The sequence below is a fragment of the Triturus cristatus genome, chromosome 7, assembly GCF_964204655.1.
Source record: "Triturus cristatus chromosome 7, aTriCri1.1, whole genome shotgun sequence".
Lineage (NCBI taxonomy): Eukaryota > Metazoa > Chordata > Amphibia > Caudata > Salamandridae > Triturus > Triturus cristatus.
The window spans coordinates 444216219-444237405 of NC_140590.1; the positions used below are offsets into that span (position 1 = coordinate 444216219).

At 43.0% G+C, this 21187-nt stretch overlaps 1 protein-coding gene across 2 annotated transcripts in view; it reads left to right on the top strand.

Moving 5' to 3' along the window:
• The window catches only part of ELAC2 (elaC ribonuclease Z 2), a 331642-nt gene that overhangs the window by 68861 nt on the left and 241594 nt on the right, over nucleotides 1-21187 (top strand). For both annotated transcript variants that reach the window (XM_085616773.1, XM_085616774.1), the window contains 4 exons: nucleotides 3470-3534; nucleotides 9661-9718; nucleotides 12409-12477; nucleotides 18906-19052. In XM_085616773.1, the coding sequence (XP_085472899.1) occupies nucleotides 3470-3534; nucleotides 9661-9718; nucleotides 12409-12477; nucleotides 18906-19052 (339 nt within the window). The remainder of the gene's footprint in view (nucleotides 1-3469; nucleotides 3535-9660; nucleotides 9719-12408; nucleotides 12478-18905; nucleotides 19053-21187) is intronic.

Consider the following 21187-nt stretch of genomic DNA (forward strand, 5'->3'; position numbering starts at 1 on the left):
AGTGGTTTCTCAAAAAAAGGGGGGGGGGGGGGGTGATGTTGTCGCTAAGGTGGGGGTAGAATGGATTTCCGTTAGTAAATCCTTCACTTTCGTTGCAAAGAAACTGGAAGTTGTTCCAGTCTTCTGAGAAGGAGGGCTTCTGTTCCCTGACTTGTCTCAGCTCTCATGATCCGAAAGGTCTCTTTTTTTGTGTGTTATCAGCCGTCGTAATTTTATCTTCGTAAAATTCTGCTTTCCTTATGAGTATTGCCTTTTTTGTAAGTTGCAAATGTAGTGTTATATTCTGATCGGGCACCTGGGTCAGGCTTTCCGCCAGGCTCTCTCGCATTTGCGGAGGGTTTGGTTTAAGCTTCTTAGGGCATCGTTAAACCAGGGGACCCCCCCTTACCTTTGTCCGTAATTCTTTCCCTGCGAGTTGGGGCTACCCTGTCAATAGCATTCTTTAGCCTTGCTGTCAGAGCGGCACTTCCTTCATCAAGGTTTCCCTGTATAGGTGTGGAAGTAGCTGATTCATGTAGGGTAGTAACCAGGTTATCGGCACTGATTTTATTCCAGCTCCGCAGCACTTTCCATTCTGGAGATGGGCTAAGTGCTTGCTTTGGGAGTAGGAATCGACCGCTAAGTACAAAGTGATCCGACCAGGGGCATGGACTAATAGTTATGGGGCTGGTGGGGGGGGGGGGGGGGTTGTGGGGGGGGTTACCAGACCAGGTCGAGTCTGTGGCCTTTCTCGTGGGTGGGTCCATTTACTAATTGCTGGAGTTCTAAGGAGGTCAATGCCTCCTCCAACTGTGTGGCCTGGCTGTGCTTGGGGGGACTGGTCCCAATGCAGGTTGTAATCTCCCAACAACACCACACATTGGTACCGGGAGCGGATGTCATTAACTAGTTCTGTAAGAAGCTCAATGAACCTAGTTTGCGTTTGTGGCGGACGATAGACTACTAGGATAGCTAGGCAAGCTGTCTTAGAGTGAAACTTGGCCCCCAACACCTCAGCCCCCTCGATGCTTTCTGCGCAGAGGGTCTCTGCTTTTAGTTGGCGATTGTACAGGATCGCAACTCCACCCACTCTGGAGCAACTAGGTCGATTGTGGCATAGTGCTGAATAGTTTGGGGGCATGGCGGCTGCTAAGTCTGAGATTGAGGATTCTTGGAGCCAAGTTTCTGTGATGCTGAAGATATCCAGGGTGTCTTCCTGTAGGAGCGAGAACACCTCAAGATTGTGTTTCTGCAGTGAGCGAGTGTTAAGGGTAGCGATTCTGAGTTCCTATACTATCGGTCCGCACCAGCTTCTCGTGGTGTATTGTGCGATTTAGGCTAGCAGTATCAATATGAGTTCTTAGTAGCCCTCAGTGCGGTTTCTACGTTATTGTTGAGTTGAGTCGTACCTTGGCTTAGAAGCAGTAGTTCCTCAATGGAGTACCTGAAACGAGGACCAGGGGTCCTGGTCCCGGTCGGGCGTGGACGGGCGCAGACTGGCTTTCCCGGCGGGCGCCAGCTGCGCGCTTGCTCCAGCTTGCATTATGTAGCCTTAAACTCCACCCACCCACCACTCATCCCTGCTGTGCAGCAGCTGGCTTTCACTGGGCACTTGACCGGAAACTACCGGAAGTGCTCTAGCAGGAAGGGGGGGCGCGCTGGGAGCGAGGATCCCCAAGCACAGGTATAGTTGAGCAACGATTTAAAATAATTTAAAAGCTTTGGTTGTTTTTAAGAAAAATTACTGTAATATGCAAAATAACAGCATTAGGAAAGGGGCAGCGCGACAGCGTTACAAGCAGCCCACCACTAGCATAGGTGAGGCTCTCTGATCTTTGTAAGTCTCTTCGTTCTTGCTTGGGTGCTTCCTTCCAAATGAAATTAAATGAAATATGGAGTCACATGGTGCTGGGCTAACCTACCGCCGGGGATCGAACCGTGAACCCCGGAGTCAGGAACCCCGGCCGCTGCCCCACACCTCTTCCACAATGCAGAGTTTATGATAGGGTAAATCCAGTCTAAGGATATCACCTGGAGATGTTCCATATTACCACTAAAAGCAGCAATCGTGGAAGGTGTTGGAAGCAGACTGTTACTGCATCTAATACGGCATAATCGGAATGGCATCCATGCTTGTTCCAACTGAACTAAGCTAAGAGGGCTCCTGAAAGTCATGATGCTGTTATGTTGTGTGTAAGGCCACCACTTAAACTGTCTTTATGAAAGCCGTGCATTTGCTACTTCTTGAATTTAACCTATAGAACTGAGTTCCTGTTTGGGCAGCTGCTTATAGATCTTTTTCGTTATGCTGGACAGACCTTTGTTGGTACCGCATTTCATTATATGCCTGACTTAGACGTATATAACTGCTTAGTTTGCTTTTTCCAATTGTTGTGTGGGATGAAGGTTGGACGCAGGGGTGAGACAAATTTACTTACCTGAGTAGCAACTTATGCATTTTATTCCCAACCTTAATCTCTTATCATTTGACTACACTTAAGCCTCCTCCTCTGACTAATATGTGGTGGTTTTGGAGCTTTAAGTATGCAGGGTTCTGTGGCTGGTAAGAATAATGAGCAAGGATGATGCAATATGATCCCTGATCTTACAGTGATTTGGATCAAAGTCTGACATGAACTACCTGGTGAAATGGTTCCTACAAGATGTCATTGGAGTATGATTAGAAGAACTCCCATTACTATTAAGAGTTTGCAATTTTTTAATGTTTTTTTTTTTAATGCAAGGTTTTGCAGCAGTCAAAATAAATGACATTTTAGAAGTTTGCAAAGCTTCCTGGAATGACATTGCCTTTTAAAAATCACATTTGCGCATTGCAAGATTTTTGCAGCATATGAAAGCCCTTTTCATTGTAATCAAAACAAGCGAAGTTGAAAAATGTGTGGAGGCATTTCTTTTGTAGGGTTCCGAAATCAGTATTTTCTCCAGTGTAGCTTATCGAGAACCTTTTTGTTAGTGTTAAATGAGGATGAAAGCAACATAAATTATAGCAAAATGTTTATAAAAATGTAACAAAGCACTCTTGGCAAAGTCCAGAAGGTTACAAAAAAGAAAATCACACCCCTAATTACTATTCGAGTGAGCAGTGCTCACCACCAATCTCAAGTTAAGTAAATTTGCTCCTATCACCTGAATGCAGAATATGTAACCATGTTGAAGACTGTGATGCTTCATTTGAGTAGATGTTCACAGAATCTTAAACTATAAAGCCTTCTTAACTGCAAATTAAAACACACACCTGAAGGAACTACTAGCAATACAGAGCCTTATGCCATCTAGCTTCGGGGTCGAGTTGAGATTTGTATTTTGATCACATGATTAAACGCATGCAGAAACGGAATTTTGCAAGGAAAACCATATGGCAGTACATTTTTATGGTGAAAAGTAAGGAAACCTTAATTTTATGGTTTAAAGCTGGTATAGTTCAAATCCTCATGTGACTTTCTTGTGAAGAAATGTATTTTTCTTGTAGGGATGCTTCTTACTTTGAAGGATACTGGAGTTCCCAGCTGTGTTCTGTCTGGGCCCCCTCAAGTCGTAAGTAAATGAATCTAGGTCGTTTTAAAGATACCTTTGTAATTTTGCTATCAAATAGACTTTTCTCAATCCTGTTTCGGATTATGATGTTTCATCAAACTAATACAGGTTTTTTTCAAATATATTATTAATTAAATGATATTCTTACATTTTCTGAAAGATTCAGCACATTTGCACCATGACCAATTGGTCAGTTTCTGAATGTCAGAGTTCTGTGGTGAAAGCAGCGGTGCCGTCCAAGTCGCGTCGGCTAGAAGTTAAGTGCTCTGACATGGTTTCCTTCAGTGCTTCTAGTGACCACGTGTGCCCTAATGATCGGCTCCTGTGAGAGCCTCTGCTCAGAAGGCTGATCCACGCTTGCAAGCAAGAAAACATTTGTGAATGTACATACCCTTGCTCCGTCCTGAAGAGGCCTATAACAAACAGGCCGAAACACGTCGATCACATCATAAGGAGTCTTCTGGACAAGACCCTTAAGAGACACAGTTTGAGGACCATTGCTCCAAATAAACAGACACTGGATATATTACTCTTTGAGACGGTCCTTTTCTTGGACGGTCTACCTATTGAAAGATCTAATGTTTCTTATTGTGTAAATAGCACTGCTGCATCGCCAGCTTCTATTTTAATTCCTGAATAGAATGTAGCACCTCTATATATTGGACCAGCTCTGACCACTAATGTGATGTCACCCCTGGTTAATTGGAATCGCAATGCTGCCATATGGCCAGTCCGGGCAGGGCACATGCTTTCAGGTATATCCGGTTTATATTTCAACCTTCTTTGCATTTCTGGCTGTTGTTTATGAGGCCCCTGAATTGGTGTCAGCAGATCATTTCTAATTCTTAAGTGGTCAAGCCACCTCAGTTGTAAAGGGCACACCTTCCCTAGCATTGAGGAGGTTATCAAATACCACCGGTGTGTACTCAACTTATTTTTGGTTTTCTGGTTCCTCAAGGGTTGTACCCCACTTTGGAAGCCATGTCATGCGCCCCCCCAAATTATTGGAGTCACTCAGCAGATTCCCTTAGGTCCAAAACTGTGACCATTTCGGAGAAGATGGAAACCTGTAGGTGTCTGTAACACCGCCCCATTGAGTTATGATCAAATAGGTAAGAAAGTTAGGAGCCAGACAAGCCTGTCAGAAAATCTCTCATCTGAAGTTGGTAGATACAGAGCCCTTCCCTCTACAACTTAGTTATTATGTGCAAACAATTATTAGAATTTTACACTAAATCATTATTTAGTACGTGATTGTTTATTACGCACCTTTCTTCTACAAATCATAAACGCTAGAATAATTGTGAATTTTACAAGCAACTGGGTAATCATTTTACTTTTTAGGGCAAAGGTTGGATGAGCCCCAATCATTTTTGATCACCTATTCCTCTATAACCTTCCTAAATTAGGTCTAGCCTTTTAGTAACATGTAAAGCCTCCCTGCATACCTTATTGTGCCTTCCTGTCTGATGTTGAAATTCTGTATTTCAGCTTCCCTACAGCAATTAATCTGTATCTTTAACTCCACCCCGACAGTAGCATCTAGGATACCTTTCTGCTGCATGATGTTCTAAGAAGCGAGTAGGGGTCAGCTCAAGCTTGGTTTCTGCTTTTTTCAAACTATATACAGAAGCTTACTGCTACTTTTCTTCCTACAATACTGACTATTCGAGATCCTCCCTCCTTGTAGCCATATCTCAGCTATGCTGCTCTCGTAAACAAAGGGTGCATCAGAGAATGTATGTTTTCTTCCTCTGCTTTGGGTATATTGAAGAAACACATGCAGTAAACCACACATTTTATTAGCTGCATCAGTCAAGCAAGTACGATTACATTCTAGGCCCTGTACTTAGCACCGTGCACTCAGGGATTTTAAATGCACAGACCACGAACATGCTAGCATACGATCAGGCCTGTATTATGTGTAATGTTTAATATATGGACTAGATATAGAAGCCTTGGTTCACACATCCAATTACGCTGCCATGACCCACAAGGACTTTACAGCAGTCACCTGACTAGAACCAAATCAGACACATCTGTTAGTGGACGCCAGGTAGCCTCTGGGAACTAGGAAACGATCAGTGAAAGGGAAAACATTTCATGAAGGGAGGCCTAAACACTTTCATGTAGATACTTGATTTAGTTTAAATCTTACAATTTACTATTTTATTTAGTCTCAACAAATTATTATTTTAGTTCACATACTTTTCTGGTAGTAAATTTAGTATTAGTTATGTCATAAATATAGTCATTAATATAGTGCAAAGTTTGACAATAGTATGGCCTTGCAGCTCTGACCCATTCTGGTTACCTTTCAACCTTGCTTTGAAGATCCCATCACAAGCCGGAAAGCGACTTTATTTTAAACTGACATCAGTGCTGTGTTTGTGGCTCTCTTACAGTTCTCACTAGTTGTGAGAAAGTGCCATCTTTATTGCATGGTATGCTCCCACTGTTTGCTGAAGTGCTTTTGACTGAATGTTCCCTGGGGTCCTGCCAATCAGGTACCCAGAGCCTGTGTTACTTCCCTAAAACTGCATTGAAGCCTAAACCCAATTGGCATCTCTGGCCACATGTCAGTCCCTGGTAGATGGTACCCAGGGCCCTGTGACCAGAGAAGGCCCCGAAGGGCTGCAGCACTTATTGTGCCACCCTTAGAAGCCCTGTACCCTGACACATACCCACTGCCTTCGCAGGCTGAGTGTCTTAGTGCAGAACAAAACAGTCGACATTGCACACTTCCCTGTGTGCCATGCTTACAACACGCTGCCCTGGCATACCTCAGTCACCCCTTTAGCTGGGTGCGCTATGCCAGTGGTGTGGGTACAGGTGCATGAGCCCTGTACCCCTACACTTCCCAGGTCCATTCCTGGGAACTGTAAGTGCAGTGCTGCCATTAAGAGTATATGGTGCTGGGAGGTTGTCATCACGAACTCCACAGCACCATAATGGCAACACTGAAGACTGAGAAGTTTGGTATCAAACTTTTCAGCACATTAAACCCGCACTGATGCCAGTGTGGGATTTAATGTAAAATGCAGAGTTGCCCCCTGAACCTAACCCACAACCAGCGTCCTGACTGAGAGGCTGCTTAGGCTGCCACCCAGCAGACATGTAGCTGCCCCCCCCACCCCACCTCCCCCAGGTAGAGAGCCATCCACTCTCGTGGGCCTGCAACAATGCACATCCTGGGCGAGGTGATAGGTCTTCTCCCCCAGGATGGGCAGGGGAAGCTTCAAAGGCATGCCGTCTTTGTGAGCCTCCCCAGACCACTTGCTGTACTCAGCAACTGGTCCCCACCAGTTCTGGTCTCCACTCTGGCGGTAAGTCTGGCGGGAAAACCTAAGTGAGGAAGGGGGGTGTGCCAGCCTCTGCCAACCCCACCCCTCAGGTGGGGGAGGCGAGGTGAAGCACCACTCCGGGCTCTCACCATCTTGAGGATGGGGAGCCCTACCCAATCAGGACTAGGCTCCTGCCCCCCTCCCACTGGAGAGTGGCAGAATAAGGGGTGTACCCACCCCAGGGATGAGACCCATTGGTCCCTGCCCTTTACCTACCTGTAACACCCCTAATTTTAGTATTTAGGGGCACCCTGAACCTTCCTTCCTCAGATCCCGATTCCGAAACCAGGAGAAGAACAAGAAGAAAAGACCTGCCGAGCAGCTGCTAACTAGAGGACGACACCAACTGACTTGGCCCCAGCTCTACAGGCCTGTCGACCCTCAAACCTGCTCCTTCTAAATCCCGATGTCTCCAGTGGTCAGCAACCTCGAAAACCCCAGAGGACCTGACTGCCTTGCTCATCTAAAGACTGGGACTCCCACGAGCAGTGGTTCTGCTCATACAAGCAACAACCCCTGGTGCCTGCCAGGAACCGCGAATCCAGCACACTCTGCACCCACCGAGCCCGGTCTGTGCCTGAGTGAACAAAGACCACGAGGACATCACCCCCGGTGACTGTGACCAAGAATCCAGCGCCCAAGGACCCTCCTCGACGCTCCAGACGATGCCTGCAGCCTCCACTCCAGGGACCCCCACCACCACGACCAGCAGAGGGTAAGATTTCCCGACACCCCTGCACCTGGCGCCCTGCGGACCCCTGTGCCCAACTCCTGGGTGCCTACCTAACCTACAGCTTCCCAACTTGCCTCTCAAAGTGGTGGTCGCACCGGAAGAATCTCCGTCCCCGAGCTTGCAGCCTTTGTTCATCTTGCAGCTTCTCCATTGAAATACATTGAGCGCCCGCCGGCTCAAAAGCACCCTGCACCCAGCCGCCCGAGTGCCCCAGGGAGTGCAGCATCAGTCCTATCCTACTTCCCCACTTGCCCTGTGTAATTGACCAGGAGCCCAGCTCCCACAGCTGCGTGGCCTGCCTGCTACCAGCCACCAACCAAAGGCCCCCTGCCCACTATAGGCTAACATTGGGCATACTCTCTCTGCACCCTGTGCCGCTGAGGGTGTAACAACTGTACCTACCTGAACCTGGGAGACCCCGGAGTCTATGCCCAGAACCCTAACTCTGCCAGTCGAGTACTTACCTGAAAGCCAATAGCCTACATTTTCTCCATGGGGTAACATTCATTGGTTCCACTTGGAAATTCTTCTAAGTGTCGAGTCTTGAAACTTTGAAATATTCACTAAAAATCACCCGATCAACAAAAACGAAATTACTCCCCTGTTATCAGGAGTGATCCCAGTGCTGGATCTGTGTGCCCAGCACTGACCCTACAAAGCAATTACAACTGTGATTTTCCGATAACCAAACTTTCCTTCATAGGATAACATTGCCTGGTTTTTGCCAGATATTCGATTTTTGAAACCAACAAATATTCCTTAAAAATCGCCTGTGTAACAAAAACAATTTCTTTCAACTGTTTACAGGAGATGCACCAGGGCTGAATCCAGGAGCCAGCCCTGAGTAAGAAAAATCTATGCAAAGTAATTGATATTACGTTTACTTAAAAATTCCCATTGAGCTCAATGTTATAATTGTGTTTAACTTGTTGCCTATTGCAACAACTGTAACTATTCCATTTAAAAGTATATTGCTATTTGAAAGTATTCAACTAGAGCATCTTATTCTGAGAAAGTATTTTGATTCCTACTAGTGGTTCTAAAATAAAACAATATATTTTAATATACAAAACAATTGGCCTAGAGTTCAGTTCTTGAGTGTGTGAGACGCTTTGCTGACCGAGTGTGTACAACAAATGCTTTACACTGTCCTCTGATACTGCCTTACTGCTCGAACAAGCTACCACTTTAGAGAGTAAGGTTATATTCAGCTTTAACCTCTGCCAAACCTCTGGGGACTGTGGACTCTGTGCACACTGAACCTTACTTTGGTGCAGTATATACAGAGCCACTTTCTTACACTAGTCATTTAAATATTAGTGTGTTCTAATGTATGCTGAGTGTGGTAAGAAATCTTCCCAAATGAACTTGTTGCCTTGTGGTTAATTGGTCATTGATATTGCCCAGCACAGTATGGGTATTTTGTTATTGGAATTAAAATATATTTCTGACTGGACATGAAGTTTTGGAGTTGATACTTTATCAAGATATTTGAGTTCCAAACCTATCACCTAAATTGTTGCTACTCGTCACAGCTACTCTTGGAGACTCAAGGGTATAGAGAGCAATTTGGTTACCCAAATTGAAGTGCAGTAGTATCTGATGTCCACAAACATCAGTGATACACGAAAACAATAACATGACGTTGTCATTAATTGCAAGCTGGTTCAGGACCCAATATAAATACTTGACAAGTTAATGCAACAAAGAAGATGTATATATATTTTGCATCAACAGTGATTACGTTATGCAAGTCTTATTTTCATGGTGTATAACCACCCCTTAGGAAGCAAATTACTGATTTTTCTTAATAGCTGTTACTAAAGCTACGTAATTGGAAAGGCTTCTGTAGTCTAGTTGTTTGGGTGTCAGCTGGACAGAGTCAGGTTTTTGTCCTTCCGAGGTCAATAACAATGTCTTTTAGGTTGGCTCACAAGAAAACCCGTAAACTGTCAGTGTTAATATATTTTTTTCTGCTTGCATTTATTGGTTTGTGTAAAGTCTAAGTGATCTTTATTGATTTTTATGAGGGTTGTTTTCTTGTTTCAGCAAAAGTATCTGGATGCCATTAAAGTTTTTTCCGGCCCGTTAAAAGGAATAGACCTAGGTAAGAATGGTTGGCAATATATTGCATTAGCATGATCCCTTTAGATGCCGGCAAGGGTGCAACTACTATTCATAAGAACACTGTAGTGTAGAGTTAGACTTAGTTCTAATTTTGATATTTTACATGGTCTCATTCGATTTATCCCACACTCCCATCGCTACACTATTAATAAAGTGCTCCCAGCGTGAGAGCCAACAATCTGCCTATGACTTAGTTCATATACTAATCTGATAAAATTCAGGCAGTTCACCCCTTGTACAGCCCATCAGCCTGTGTTTTATTCTAGCCCATAATTGGAGGAAATATGATATTTTATCCAGGGGTAAAGTATATAAAAAAGACTTGTTCTTCTTGATTGTATATAATTACATTGAGCACTTTAGAAAATGTGCTTGATGTGTGATCAGCAACTCTTTGCCAGTTGGGATTGGGACATCCCATTTATTGGTGAATTTGTTGACTATTTCAAACGTAAATCTTGAAGAGCTTCTTGATTTCTAAATCCGTATGAGAAGAGCCATTGAAAATATTCTCAATCTTTGGGTTAAGGGTACATACCGATGCTACGTTTAACACATACTGGTTTAATATTGTGTCGAGTAAACACTTTGAGCCCCAGTACCTTTCTCCGCAGGTGACAGCTTGTCTTTATTGCAGTTTGTAGTATTTGATCTGCAGCTGCATCGTCACTGGCTGCTTTCACATTTAAGAGAGGCGAAGGTGTGCGCCATAGCTTTGGAGCCCTAAATGAGTTGAAAGTGGGGCGAGGAGGCTGGCATAATAGCTATCAAACATTCAAGAAGGGCTGAGTAAAGCAAATATGCAGGTGTTCCTTTATGTGCAGATTTGTGCAACACCTTTGTGATCAAATGAAGCTGTCTCTCAGTTAAAACACTTTGTAGTTAATAGTGCATTGCAGTAATATCGACACAAACAACTTTACATTTTGAGTAGAGGGCCAGGGTGATTTACAGTGAAAGATCTAAAACTTTTTTTTTTTTTTGCTCTGCTTTTATATGGTATTTCCTTGGTAGCAAATGGTGTGAGAAAGTATCTCGTCTGCAATTTTTAAGATTTAGCAAGTTAACTGATGTGTTTTGTGACCCTATAGAGATCATGGCATTGCAAGGTGACTTGTAATATCGCTTTACCCTACAGCAGAGTATTTATCATACATGGTCACACCAGCACCCTTCACACGGACTGCTTGCATCCATGGTGTCTTACTCTTTCAAATGAACGAGATGGAATAGTGAGAGGTTTTAAGAATAAAAATTAGAATCTGTACTGCGAAATTCAGTAAACCTAAAAGTATTTACAAACCATATAATCAGTTTAATGCAAGTCAAGTTAAAAAAAAAAAAAATGCTGTTGCCCAGATCAGAAGGATGATAAGCCAGTTCACATTTTTGTGTGTTAATTGCTATAATAATGCTCTGACCTGCCTTCCACTTTGGCTGCTGACTTTGGCAACAGGACATTACATCTCAAATGTATTGCCGTATTATATTTGAACAGCTATGTCCTTTCGTTACTACATGTGACTAGAGGTGTCACAACGCGACTTTATTGAGGAAATCGGAGAACGATTTTTAGGCGGGGACTTCTGGCTCCCACAAATTATAAGAGTTAATTAAAATCCTTTTGGTGTTTCAACACTTCCCTCTGTGATGCCTGTCTGAACATTTGTGTCACCAGTTGCATTCTGATTCGGTTCTAAACCCGTTTAGACATATTGCAAAGGTTTTTCTTTGAGCACAAGTACAAAACCCCAAAGGATCAAACCGTGCATGCCTGCATCTCGCTCACATTTGTTCTCATTCCCCCCCATCCACCACTTAATACCCTTATATTCTGTTAGTCCATTGTAATCTCATTTGGCTGTTTTCACTGCTCATCTCCTACCAATTAATGTTCCAAGCACATTAAAAATAAATATAAAAAATTCTCATGAATTAATGCAGTTTTAAACTTCTAACTTGAACAGATAAGATGGCCTTTTTGATTATCATCCTTGACTTATATTGGCAAAACAATTGGGTGTATCCTTTTTACTCAGTCTTCAGAATTCCAGATGAACCAATAGTGAAATATTAGCGTATTCTATTTGAGCCCAAATTGAGTCATGGTGCAGTGGCAATGCACTACTTGAAAGTGGTAAAATATGTGGGTTCTCTGACTGCAGAAACAAGAATTGTTAAACATTTTGCCATCTCTTGTAACCTGCTTTCAGTTGACATGCCCCCATGTTTACCGGATCATGATGTGTTGAATTTCAGACACTCAAGCCTGGCTAGAGTCTGTAGTTTTGATGCCTTCCAAGCAAGCCATTTGATGATCTGTTCCTTCAAATAGAGATTTGGAGGGAGGCAAACCATGTCTTCATTCTTGTTTTAGACTGTTACCACCAGTACCTCTCCTAAATCGTAAGCATTGCTTTTGCCTGTATGCCCACTGAATCGATGGGTAGATCTTCATGTTTTTTGCCCTTTTACTACATTATCTGAAACTTCAGGCACAATGTGTCTGGTTACTAGGGAATGGCACCTATAGTTGCTTGACTGGGACAGCGTATGGTACTAGTCAATGTTCAACTATCATAGAACCTAATGGCAAGTACTTGATGAGAAAGAAGCTAAGTGTACTAAGTGTTTCAGCTATGCAACCTTTCCTTTTTTTTTTTATGTCAGCTGTACGCCCTTATACTGAGCCAGAATATACAGATGACACCATGACAGTAATCCAAGTGCCTCTATTCTGTAAGTATATTTTTGATTATGCTTGTGAATAAATCCATTTGACTTTTAGATTTTGCAATTTTTAACTGAAAAAATCCTAAACTCCATCGCCTACCCCTGATGAGATGTATATAATATGCATTTCTTAAGTGTTTGGACAATGGCAATGTTTGAGCTGGTATGCATGAGGGACATCATTCTTAGAATATGTGCGGTGTCCCTTCACAAGTAACTTATTAGAAAAATACTACCATTCTCCTAAAAAGGACAGCCCATAAGTGAAGGTAGGAGTGAACATTGCGACATCCTGCATTTGAATGTTTATCCAGGATAAGATGCTGTTGCTTTTGTTATTGCTCCACTGTATGTGAAATAGATTATGTCTAGCATTCTAAAACTAGTTTTATATATATATATATATATATATATATATATATATTTATTTATTTTTTGGTTACTTTCCAAAGATTAGAGGCATCCCTGCCTGCATCATTGTGATGTCAAATCTTTTCAGTAAATTTGCTATGAACGACCAATGTAAAAAAACAAAAATCATAAAATACACTTGCACATTGATTTCTATTTCTTTACAGTGGTTTTTGAGTCCAAACTAAGTTTGTAATGTCTTAACTATGCTGAGAGCTACAGGAACAGGGCACACAGCTCTAGTGGTCAGTGCTAAAACAGGGCTCGAAAAATCCGAAAAATGGTACTAGTCCTGCAGGTCTAGTCCCTTGGAAAATCCCCTCGACCTCCCTGCAACCTACTTGACCTCCGTCTCTGAAAACTGAGCAAAAGTGACAAGATAACAAGATTTAAAGGCATCTTTATTGCACATTCGCTTTGTGAGCAATAAAAATGCCTTTAAATCTTGTTATCCTGTCACTTTTGCTCCGTTTTCAAAGACAGAGGACAAAAGTTGGTTTGTCTTCCTACTCGCCAGAAAGGGCGAGTAGGACCTAAAAATAGCTCGTCCTCATCAATTCTCCCTCTCAAATGCGAGCGGGCGAGTGGATTTGTCGAGCCCTGTAAAAGCAAGAGGATCAAGGTGACTTGTCGGTCGGATGCTCCAGTAGTTAAGGGAACATGAAGGGTGTGCGAAATGTGTGGTGATGAGGATCTCACCAGCTAGAGCCATTTCAGCAATTCCCAACTCTTGTTTGTACTGTCTTGGTATGATACAACATAATCACTAGGGAGTATGGCTTCAAAGGCCCCCTTACTGTTTGAGAAATGTAAAGGGCAAGATCCACAGTAGCTCTTTGTGTGAGGTGGCAGGCAGAGGCGCAACTAGGGACACATTTCTTGGTGTGGGGGGGGGGTGCTAATTCTTCCAGCAATCGGCAGAGTGAAGAGGCAGGAGCTCCACGAAGGGGTGAAAGAACAACAAAGCCTCGTTAACAAGTAAATGGTCTTTTAAAGACCTGTGAAGCACTCTGGTGTGGCTGCAGTAAGATGGACGCCAGACCCCAACAGCTCAAACTGTGTGTGTGTGCACCCGGGAAGCTGTCTCAGCCCACGCTGTCTCACACGACGGGGGTTGGGGGAGGGGGGGGTGTAGGGGGCTGAAGCCCTCTGAGCCTAATAGGCGTTGCGCACCTGGCGGCGGGCACCATGGTGGGTGAATATCGGACTACTCCCCCGAACCCAACCGAGGTTATGAATGTTACCTGCAGCCTTTTTTCCAAGAGACAAGCACATAACTGCCACCACTTGTTTAAGCAATGCCAACCTAGGTAAGAGTTGAACTGAAAATCACAAATGGAGAGGGGACCCTGCTGTCCTCTGGGCACATCAGACAACATGCTTTTTGATCTAGCTTCCATCAAATCCAGAATGTAAGCCTGTTGTATTACAGACTTCCGTAAACCTTCTCTTCCTCCATGGCAGAGAAACCTTGTAAACTTTGAATCTTGTACTTCTAATGTCACAGTTTGTGAATATATTTTGATAGGTATGCTACAATAGCATTAGCTTCGTGGAACCTCACTTAAACATATATTTCTTTTCTTTACCTGAGCTGTTTTTTGCCTTTGTTTGGAGGGTGCCTCTGTTGGCCATCAATTCAGTATATAGATGATTCAGTTTGCAGTTTGTGTAACATGCCTAGACACGTCTGTCAGCCCCCCCGCTAAATTGATAAAAAGCTATGGATTTGCGCTGGTATCGTATGCACACGACACTCCGATAATTATCTCATCCATTTCCACAGCCACCAGATTTCATGACTGTATGAGTCATATAGGTAACTGGATGACAGATAATTGACTGAAGTTAAACTCCTCCAAGACTGAGGTTTTTATTTGGAAACAACCCCTCTATCCGGACAGATACATATATATATATATATGTATGTATTTTTTTAAAATTCTGTTTATTGTTCAGCTTGTAACCGATGAACACAATAGTGCAACCTCAAGTAGGGGCACCGCAGATCCACATGCTCGTATATGCAATACAAGCATTTTACATGAATATTGAAGAGAAAACATGTCACACACTGTAACAACTCCCACCCTCTCTTAAACCCGGCACTTAATGAATCGGTGGAACCCGGGAATGTAAATAAGTGGAGACATAAGCACTGAGCACAAATTTGACCCCCCCTCTCCACCATTACGCCGATCAAATAATACAATATCACAGTTCCTGACAGTAGGTTCGGATTGCCTAATATATATACCCCGTTAGTGGGGCCCAGAAGTCCTTAGGGCGTGAGGCCATGGGCAGTTCTGCATAGATTCCCAGCTGGTCCCTGCAGTATGCGAGGTCTTGTATCCATCTTTTAACCGTAGAAAGAGTCTTAGCCCCCCAGCATTGTGCAATCGCCCGCTTGGCAAATAATGTGGAGATGACAACCAGTCGTCTATTGCAGGGCTTAACGTTTTTCACCCAACCCGGACAGATAGTTGGTGGCCTGTCCTTTACCTACACCAGTGTCTGAAACCAGAAAACCTCTTGAGAAAAGTACTCCCCTCAATCCCTATGGAACTCAGGAAAACTGTGGTATCCGTACTTATTTCATCGAGACTGGATTACTGCAGTGCTCTTTTTACCCACGCCTCTAAATGTAATATCCAAAAGCTGCTGATTGCTCAAAATGCAGCAGCAAGAGCACTCCTAGGAATCTCTAAATTTGATTCTGCTCCGAAAGCACTATCCCATCTGCACTGGTTGCCGGTAGCAAAGCTGATCCAGTTTAAGTCGCTGTGCATCTCTTTTTAAACCTTTGAACAATCTGCGGGCAAAGCAGTTGGCAAACTATCTTAAGCCATATATCCCAGCAAGGTCCCTTAGGCCAGTTGAGCTTGGAAATATCATTGTCCCTAGAGTAAGTAGGGCCGGGTGGGGTGGCAGGAGTTTCACTATAACAGATAATCTGTGGAACTCTCTGCCAACCATGCTTAAACAAAGACTAACCTGCTAAAATTTAGAAAGCGCTTAAAAACATGGCTCTTTAAGACAAACATTTTATTCCACTCCAGTCAGATCCGTACGTTCTGAGGGTAGCGCCTAGACACCTTAGGATATTTGTCGCGCTTTATAGTTTTTATCATCCTAATCATTATCATCATCTTGGTGCCTGCAACCCTTTCAATTAACAATATGAAAGAAGTCAACCTAGTGCTCAAATGAAGTACCCCCAACTAATACCCCAGAATACCTTCCAGCTCAGTCTGCTTACCAAAATTAGTTGCCAGTAATCTTTTAAAAGTTAATATAAGTTATGGCCGTGTTCAAGCCTTCAATGTGTGATGCAAAGATGCCAGTAAAGTATTTACCGAAATAGGGTACACACCAGCTTCTACAGAAAATATCTAACACCACCATTTGACGACCGTTATTCATTACTAACTCATCTAGGAGGCCTTCACTCCCTCCCACATGCTCCAGAAACTCCATTACTACCATTATACTAATGTTGTCCACAAAAGATGCTTCAGGGAATTTTGAGTAGTAATCGGGAATCTCTAAAACCTACTTGTCCACGCAACACTGCAAATATGCCTGCAACAACCATGGCCAACTTGCTCAAAGCACAGGGATAAACCTCTTCCGAGGTGATAGCATTGAGAAACATCACCTGAGGTTTGTTTCTGACTACACAGCGAGTAAAAACGAATAGCCTCTCTATCACAAGACACCAAAAATTCTTATGTTTGGCTTCCTTGCCCTCATTCTCATATGTTTTAAGATACTTTTTTAGTACCTGCACTATCAGTTTTCTGAATCCTTCAACAAACCCATTCTCCTTCATGCCCCCCCCCCCCCCCATGTCAGCTCGTCCGCTAAGTACAAATATGTACCTACTACCTACCACTTGTCTTGTCCCAAGGCTACCCATTTCACATAGAATTTCATCCTCTGACCACTTGTTTCCAGCCTTATTCTATGAAAGCATCATCGGCTACCACACCTTTGAAGCTCATTTGGCTTTCCTTGTCCTGGGCACCTTCATCAGACTCTTATCCAACCACTTCTTTAAAGAAAATTAGCACCTGCATTACACACCCGAACAAACACATTTCATTTTATATGAATATTCCTTTAACTTGTGTTGCCATTTAGCATTTGTATCTCAACTTGCTCCCTTGATGGTACACACTCAAATCAGTAGCTTGAGATCTGCTTGGAGTACACATTCTCTGCCCCATAGATAAGGTCTGAAGCCGTGAACAGTCCACCAACATACTAAAACCTCTTGTTCAATAACAGGATAATTACAAAAGCCACTATTTCATTGTTCCCATCTCATTTGCATGAAGACGACCCCTGCCCACATATCTTTGACCAAGATACATGGATCACATATATCTGATTCTTTAAAGAGGCTTTCACTCCATTTGTTGTAAAGACCAGAATCCACCCCCCCCCCCCCCCCACTGTTTGGTTAGCCTGTCTATCTTTGACCCAGAAACCACATGTCCTTCTCTTTCAAGCAGCTTGTCTTGTGAAAGTGTCAATTAATCCAGACAGTGACCTTGACAAACACCTAACACATAAGTCTGAGGCAAGTTCCCTATGTTTCATAGTCCTATAGTGATGTATAAAGTAAACCGTGTCGTCTGAATTGATATACTTTTTGTAAAACTGGTTTTTACCAGTTCATCTTGACCTGTCATACTAGTTCATACCGGTAATATTAGGAATGAAGTGTAAATTCCCCAATGTAGGGTAAACATCAGTGCTATTAAAACCAAGTGGCCACAGGCTCGGAGAGGTATCCACCCCATGTAAGGGTCGGGCTAAGAAAGAAAATAGGCTCTGCTATCAAAATGAAAGTGGCCCCATAAGCAAATTAAATAGCTAAAATTTTAACCCATCTTTGCAAATAGGTGAGCTTCGAATTTTTATGAATGTAGGAAAGTGCCTCTTTTTGTCATGGTCACTCCCACCTTTTGTCACTGATCTTTTTTGACTGGCACGGAGTCCCTTCTAACCAGGCCCAAGTGCCAGTGCTCTTTCCCTAAAAGCATCATCAGCTACCACACCTTTGAAGCTCATTTGGCTTTCCTTGTCTTGAGCACCTTCATCAGACACTTCTCGACTGGCTCCCTTGGTGGTACACACTTAAATCAGTAGCCTGAGATGTGCTTGAATTACACATTCTCTACCCTTTCAAGGGTCTGTTACTGACCGAGAACACGAACACCATATCAACAAGCATGTTGAGTAGGGTTGTGTGGGGCTACAACAAAACAAACTTTCACACTCAAGTGTTGGTGCACTGAACCAAACTCAGGCATCCTATGTGGGAAAGACAAATCTTGTAGAACTAAGCCATAGTCTTAGTTTATGCAACACCATTAAGCTATTTGATTAGTTCTAAAGCATGGTTGCAGACCTCTTGCCTTGCATTGTTACACAAAACAAGGTAAGCACTATTTATAGACCCAGAATAATCTACAGGTGGCTCCTTGTTGCTATTAAACATACTTCATGAACACTCATGCTTTTATTTAAATAAAACCGCATACAACCAGTGGTCCCCACAGGATGTCCGCAATAGCCAGTTCTGGGATTACCAACCATTGTCCCCTTGCATCACAACCTAAGGTTTTGAATTCCACTGTATGACTAAGCAAGGCCCCATGGTCAGGAACTGAGTTGCAGGGAATGTCAGTTGGATGACAGAGAAAGCAAGTGCCTTCTTTGCCCTATTTTTGTTTCCAGTACTGCTACATGGTTCCATAACATTAATGATGAAATGCTTCCTAATGAGTTTGCCTACCAGTGTTTATATAAGACGGGTAACAAGTTGTCCTGTACTGTTTGGCTTTTTTTCTTTTTTTTTTTTTTTAAATATATTTTCACTGTTCTCGATCTTTCTTTCATTCTTTTAGTACATTTTGCATTTTCTTCAATTAGCCTGTATAAACCCAGCAGAATATCAAGTCCAGTGTTTAAGAGCAGCGAAGGCTGATGCTTCTCTATTTATCTGGAAACAGCTAGGGAAAAGAATGCAATCCGAAACAGCCCTTCAAAGTCACCTGGCAGAGTCAGCCCGAAGACAAATTCACCCAAAGCGGAGCAGCAGTTTTCAGAGAAAAAGGAAGCACCTGCAGAAGAGAAGACTGAATCTCATGGAACCACACGTAATATAAACATTTCTGCTTTTGTAAGCAAAAACAATCTATTGTATAAACAATAAAAAGAAATGTCATTGAAAATCACTTCCACAAAAATGACAAACCACAACAAATGTAGTATGCATGTCTGAATCCTGGTTACCTGATCTCCAGTTTAGGCTTGTAATGTGTACATCTTAAGAACCGTGCGTCCTTTGTTCCTGTGGCAGGGTAAAGCTGTAAGCAGTTTTTTCAGCTATTCACGAGTAACCATTGGAAAAAATGGATATTATAAAAAGAAGTAATGAGCACTAAACTGCCCTTGCAGTAATTCGAGGGAACCCAGCAAACTTTCATGATCTCCACTTCTGCTTATTCAGGCACTCCTTAGTTCTCTATTGTTGGTATCCTCTTTCATACACTGCCTTTTAAATGTCTTGTAGAATCTCACCTGTATCTTGTGTTATTTCAGTTTGAGCTAATGTTGTGGTGTGAAGTTTTGGAAGACCGCAATTGCTGAAAAGCTTGCAGAAATAGAAGACCAGGGCCTAAGCAAGTGTTAAGTAGAAATCCCTTAATCTGCGCAGTGGTAACATTCCATGGAATATATTATTCTCAGACTGATACACAGAGGCTTGGTGCTGTGGGATATGTTTAGGAGGTTATAAAAGTAAGAGAGGCATAAACAGTAAAATCATATTCCAAGTGACCCAGAGGTCAGTTAGGTGTGTCCAGGTGTGAAGAATGCCAGGCCAGGAGAGACCTAGAAACTACAAAAGTAGGTCCATGTGGCTTACCCAGCAATGGAGTTTGACTCATTGGGGACCTAGTCGTGTCCTCAATCTGAGATCAACATATCGGAAGTCAATGATGTGGGCCAGTCCTCCAATTGTAACAAGGCCTGTTCTATGTACACTCTTCTCCATTTCCCTAGCTGCCAGGTGGACAGGTTTAAATAGTGCTCCTTGGGATGCTAAAAATACTCTCAAAAAGCTTAAGTCAGCCTTATCTAGACTAGTCGACTGTAGGGCCTCATCATATATTGATATGGGGGATGCTCTATTCAAGCATTTGGGCTCTAGTGGCATACTTGGGGGTGTTCAGGAATGTTGGGGTGTTCAGAAGTACCCCTGGATGCAGAGCCATGACCGCTTGACTTTCACGTTCTTGGACCTTAAACTTCTCGGGGAGTGATTAATTGGCAGTGCCAATACAGTGCAGTAAATTGTCTGTGGAGGAGGAAAGAAGTAGGGTGTAGACCCTGCCTGTTTGACTTTAGGATTTCGGGGTCCTGAAATGCGAGGGGAATGTGGTTGAGTGCATTGCTGTGCTGAACCTCCACCATGCACATCACACTACATACTGTGAGTCTCCTCAATAGTTGATTTTAGTGCCCTGCAAATGTCCCCCTCTGTTTACCAGCAAGAATCCATGAATCATCAAAGGTACAGTGAATTACTTTTAACTTTACAGGTTTCTTCTTTGGGGATTTGCTAAAACCCAGCCTATTGGTAATTACTTTCAGCTGCTAAAAGGTGTGACAGTTTAACCAATAAGAAATTCTGACCATGATGACAGCTAACTTGTAGCAAAGGCAGCTAGCCGATTCAAGCAGTTGTGTTGCTGTCGGATAATATGGGCAGTTGGCAAGTCTACTACATGCTACAAGTATTCAATGGCCTGATTTACCCACTGCCCTTTATGGGCAGGACCTCACCCAGAGGGTTCGCCAGAGCAGAGTGAAACACCCAAACAACTGAAAAGTAGTTGCATGTTGTTCAGTGACTTCTTGGCTGTATGTGCTACATTACAGAACACAAAGTCTGGTTGCTCTAGTGTAGGTTAAGATCCTGAACTTGTTCTTAGAATTCGTGGGTCTGAGACCCACCAGTGTTCGGCAAGTCCTCCTGCCATACCCCCAATTTGTAGTAACTTAAAAAAAAGAAAAAAGAGCTAAACAGTTTTTTAGGCAGATTAACATTATTGCATACTAATAGTCTCCTCTGCGGCTAATCTGTGATTTAGTTGGGTTTTTCCAAGGGAGCTTACCTTAGCTCTCTGCCGCTCATCAACTACTACAATTAAGTACACAGGCTCTCGCATTAACTGCTGTCATAGACTTTCATGTATTTTTCTGATACATTTGCTATATTTTAGAGTAG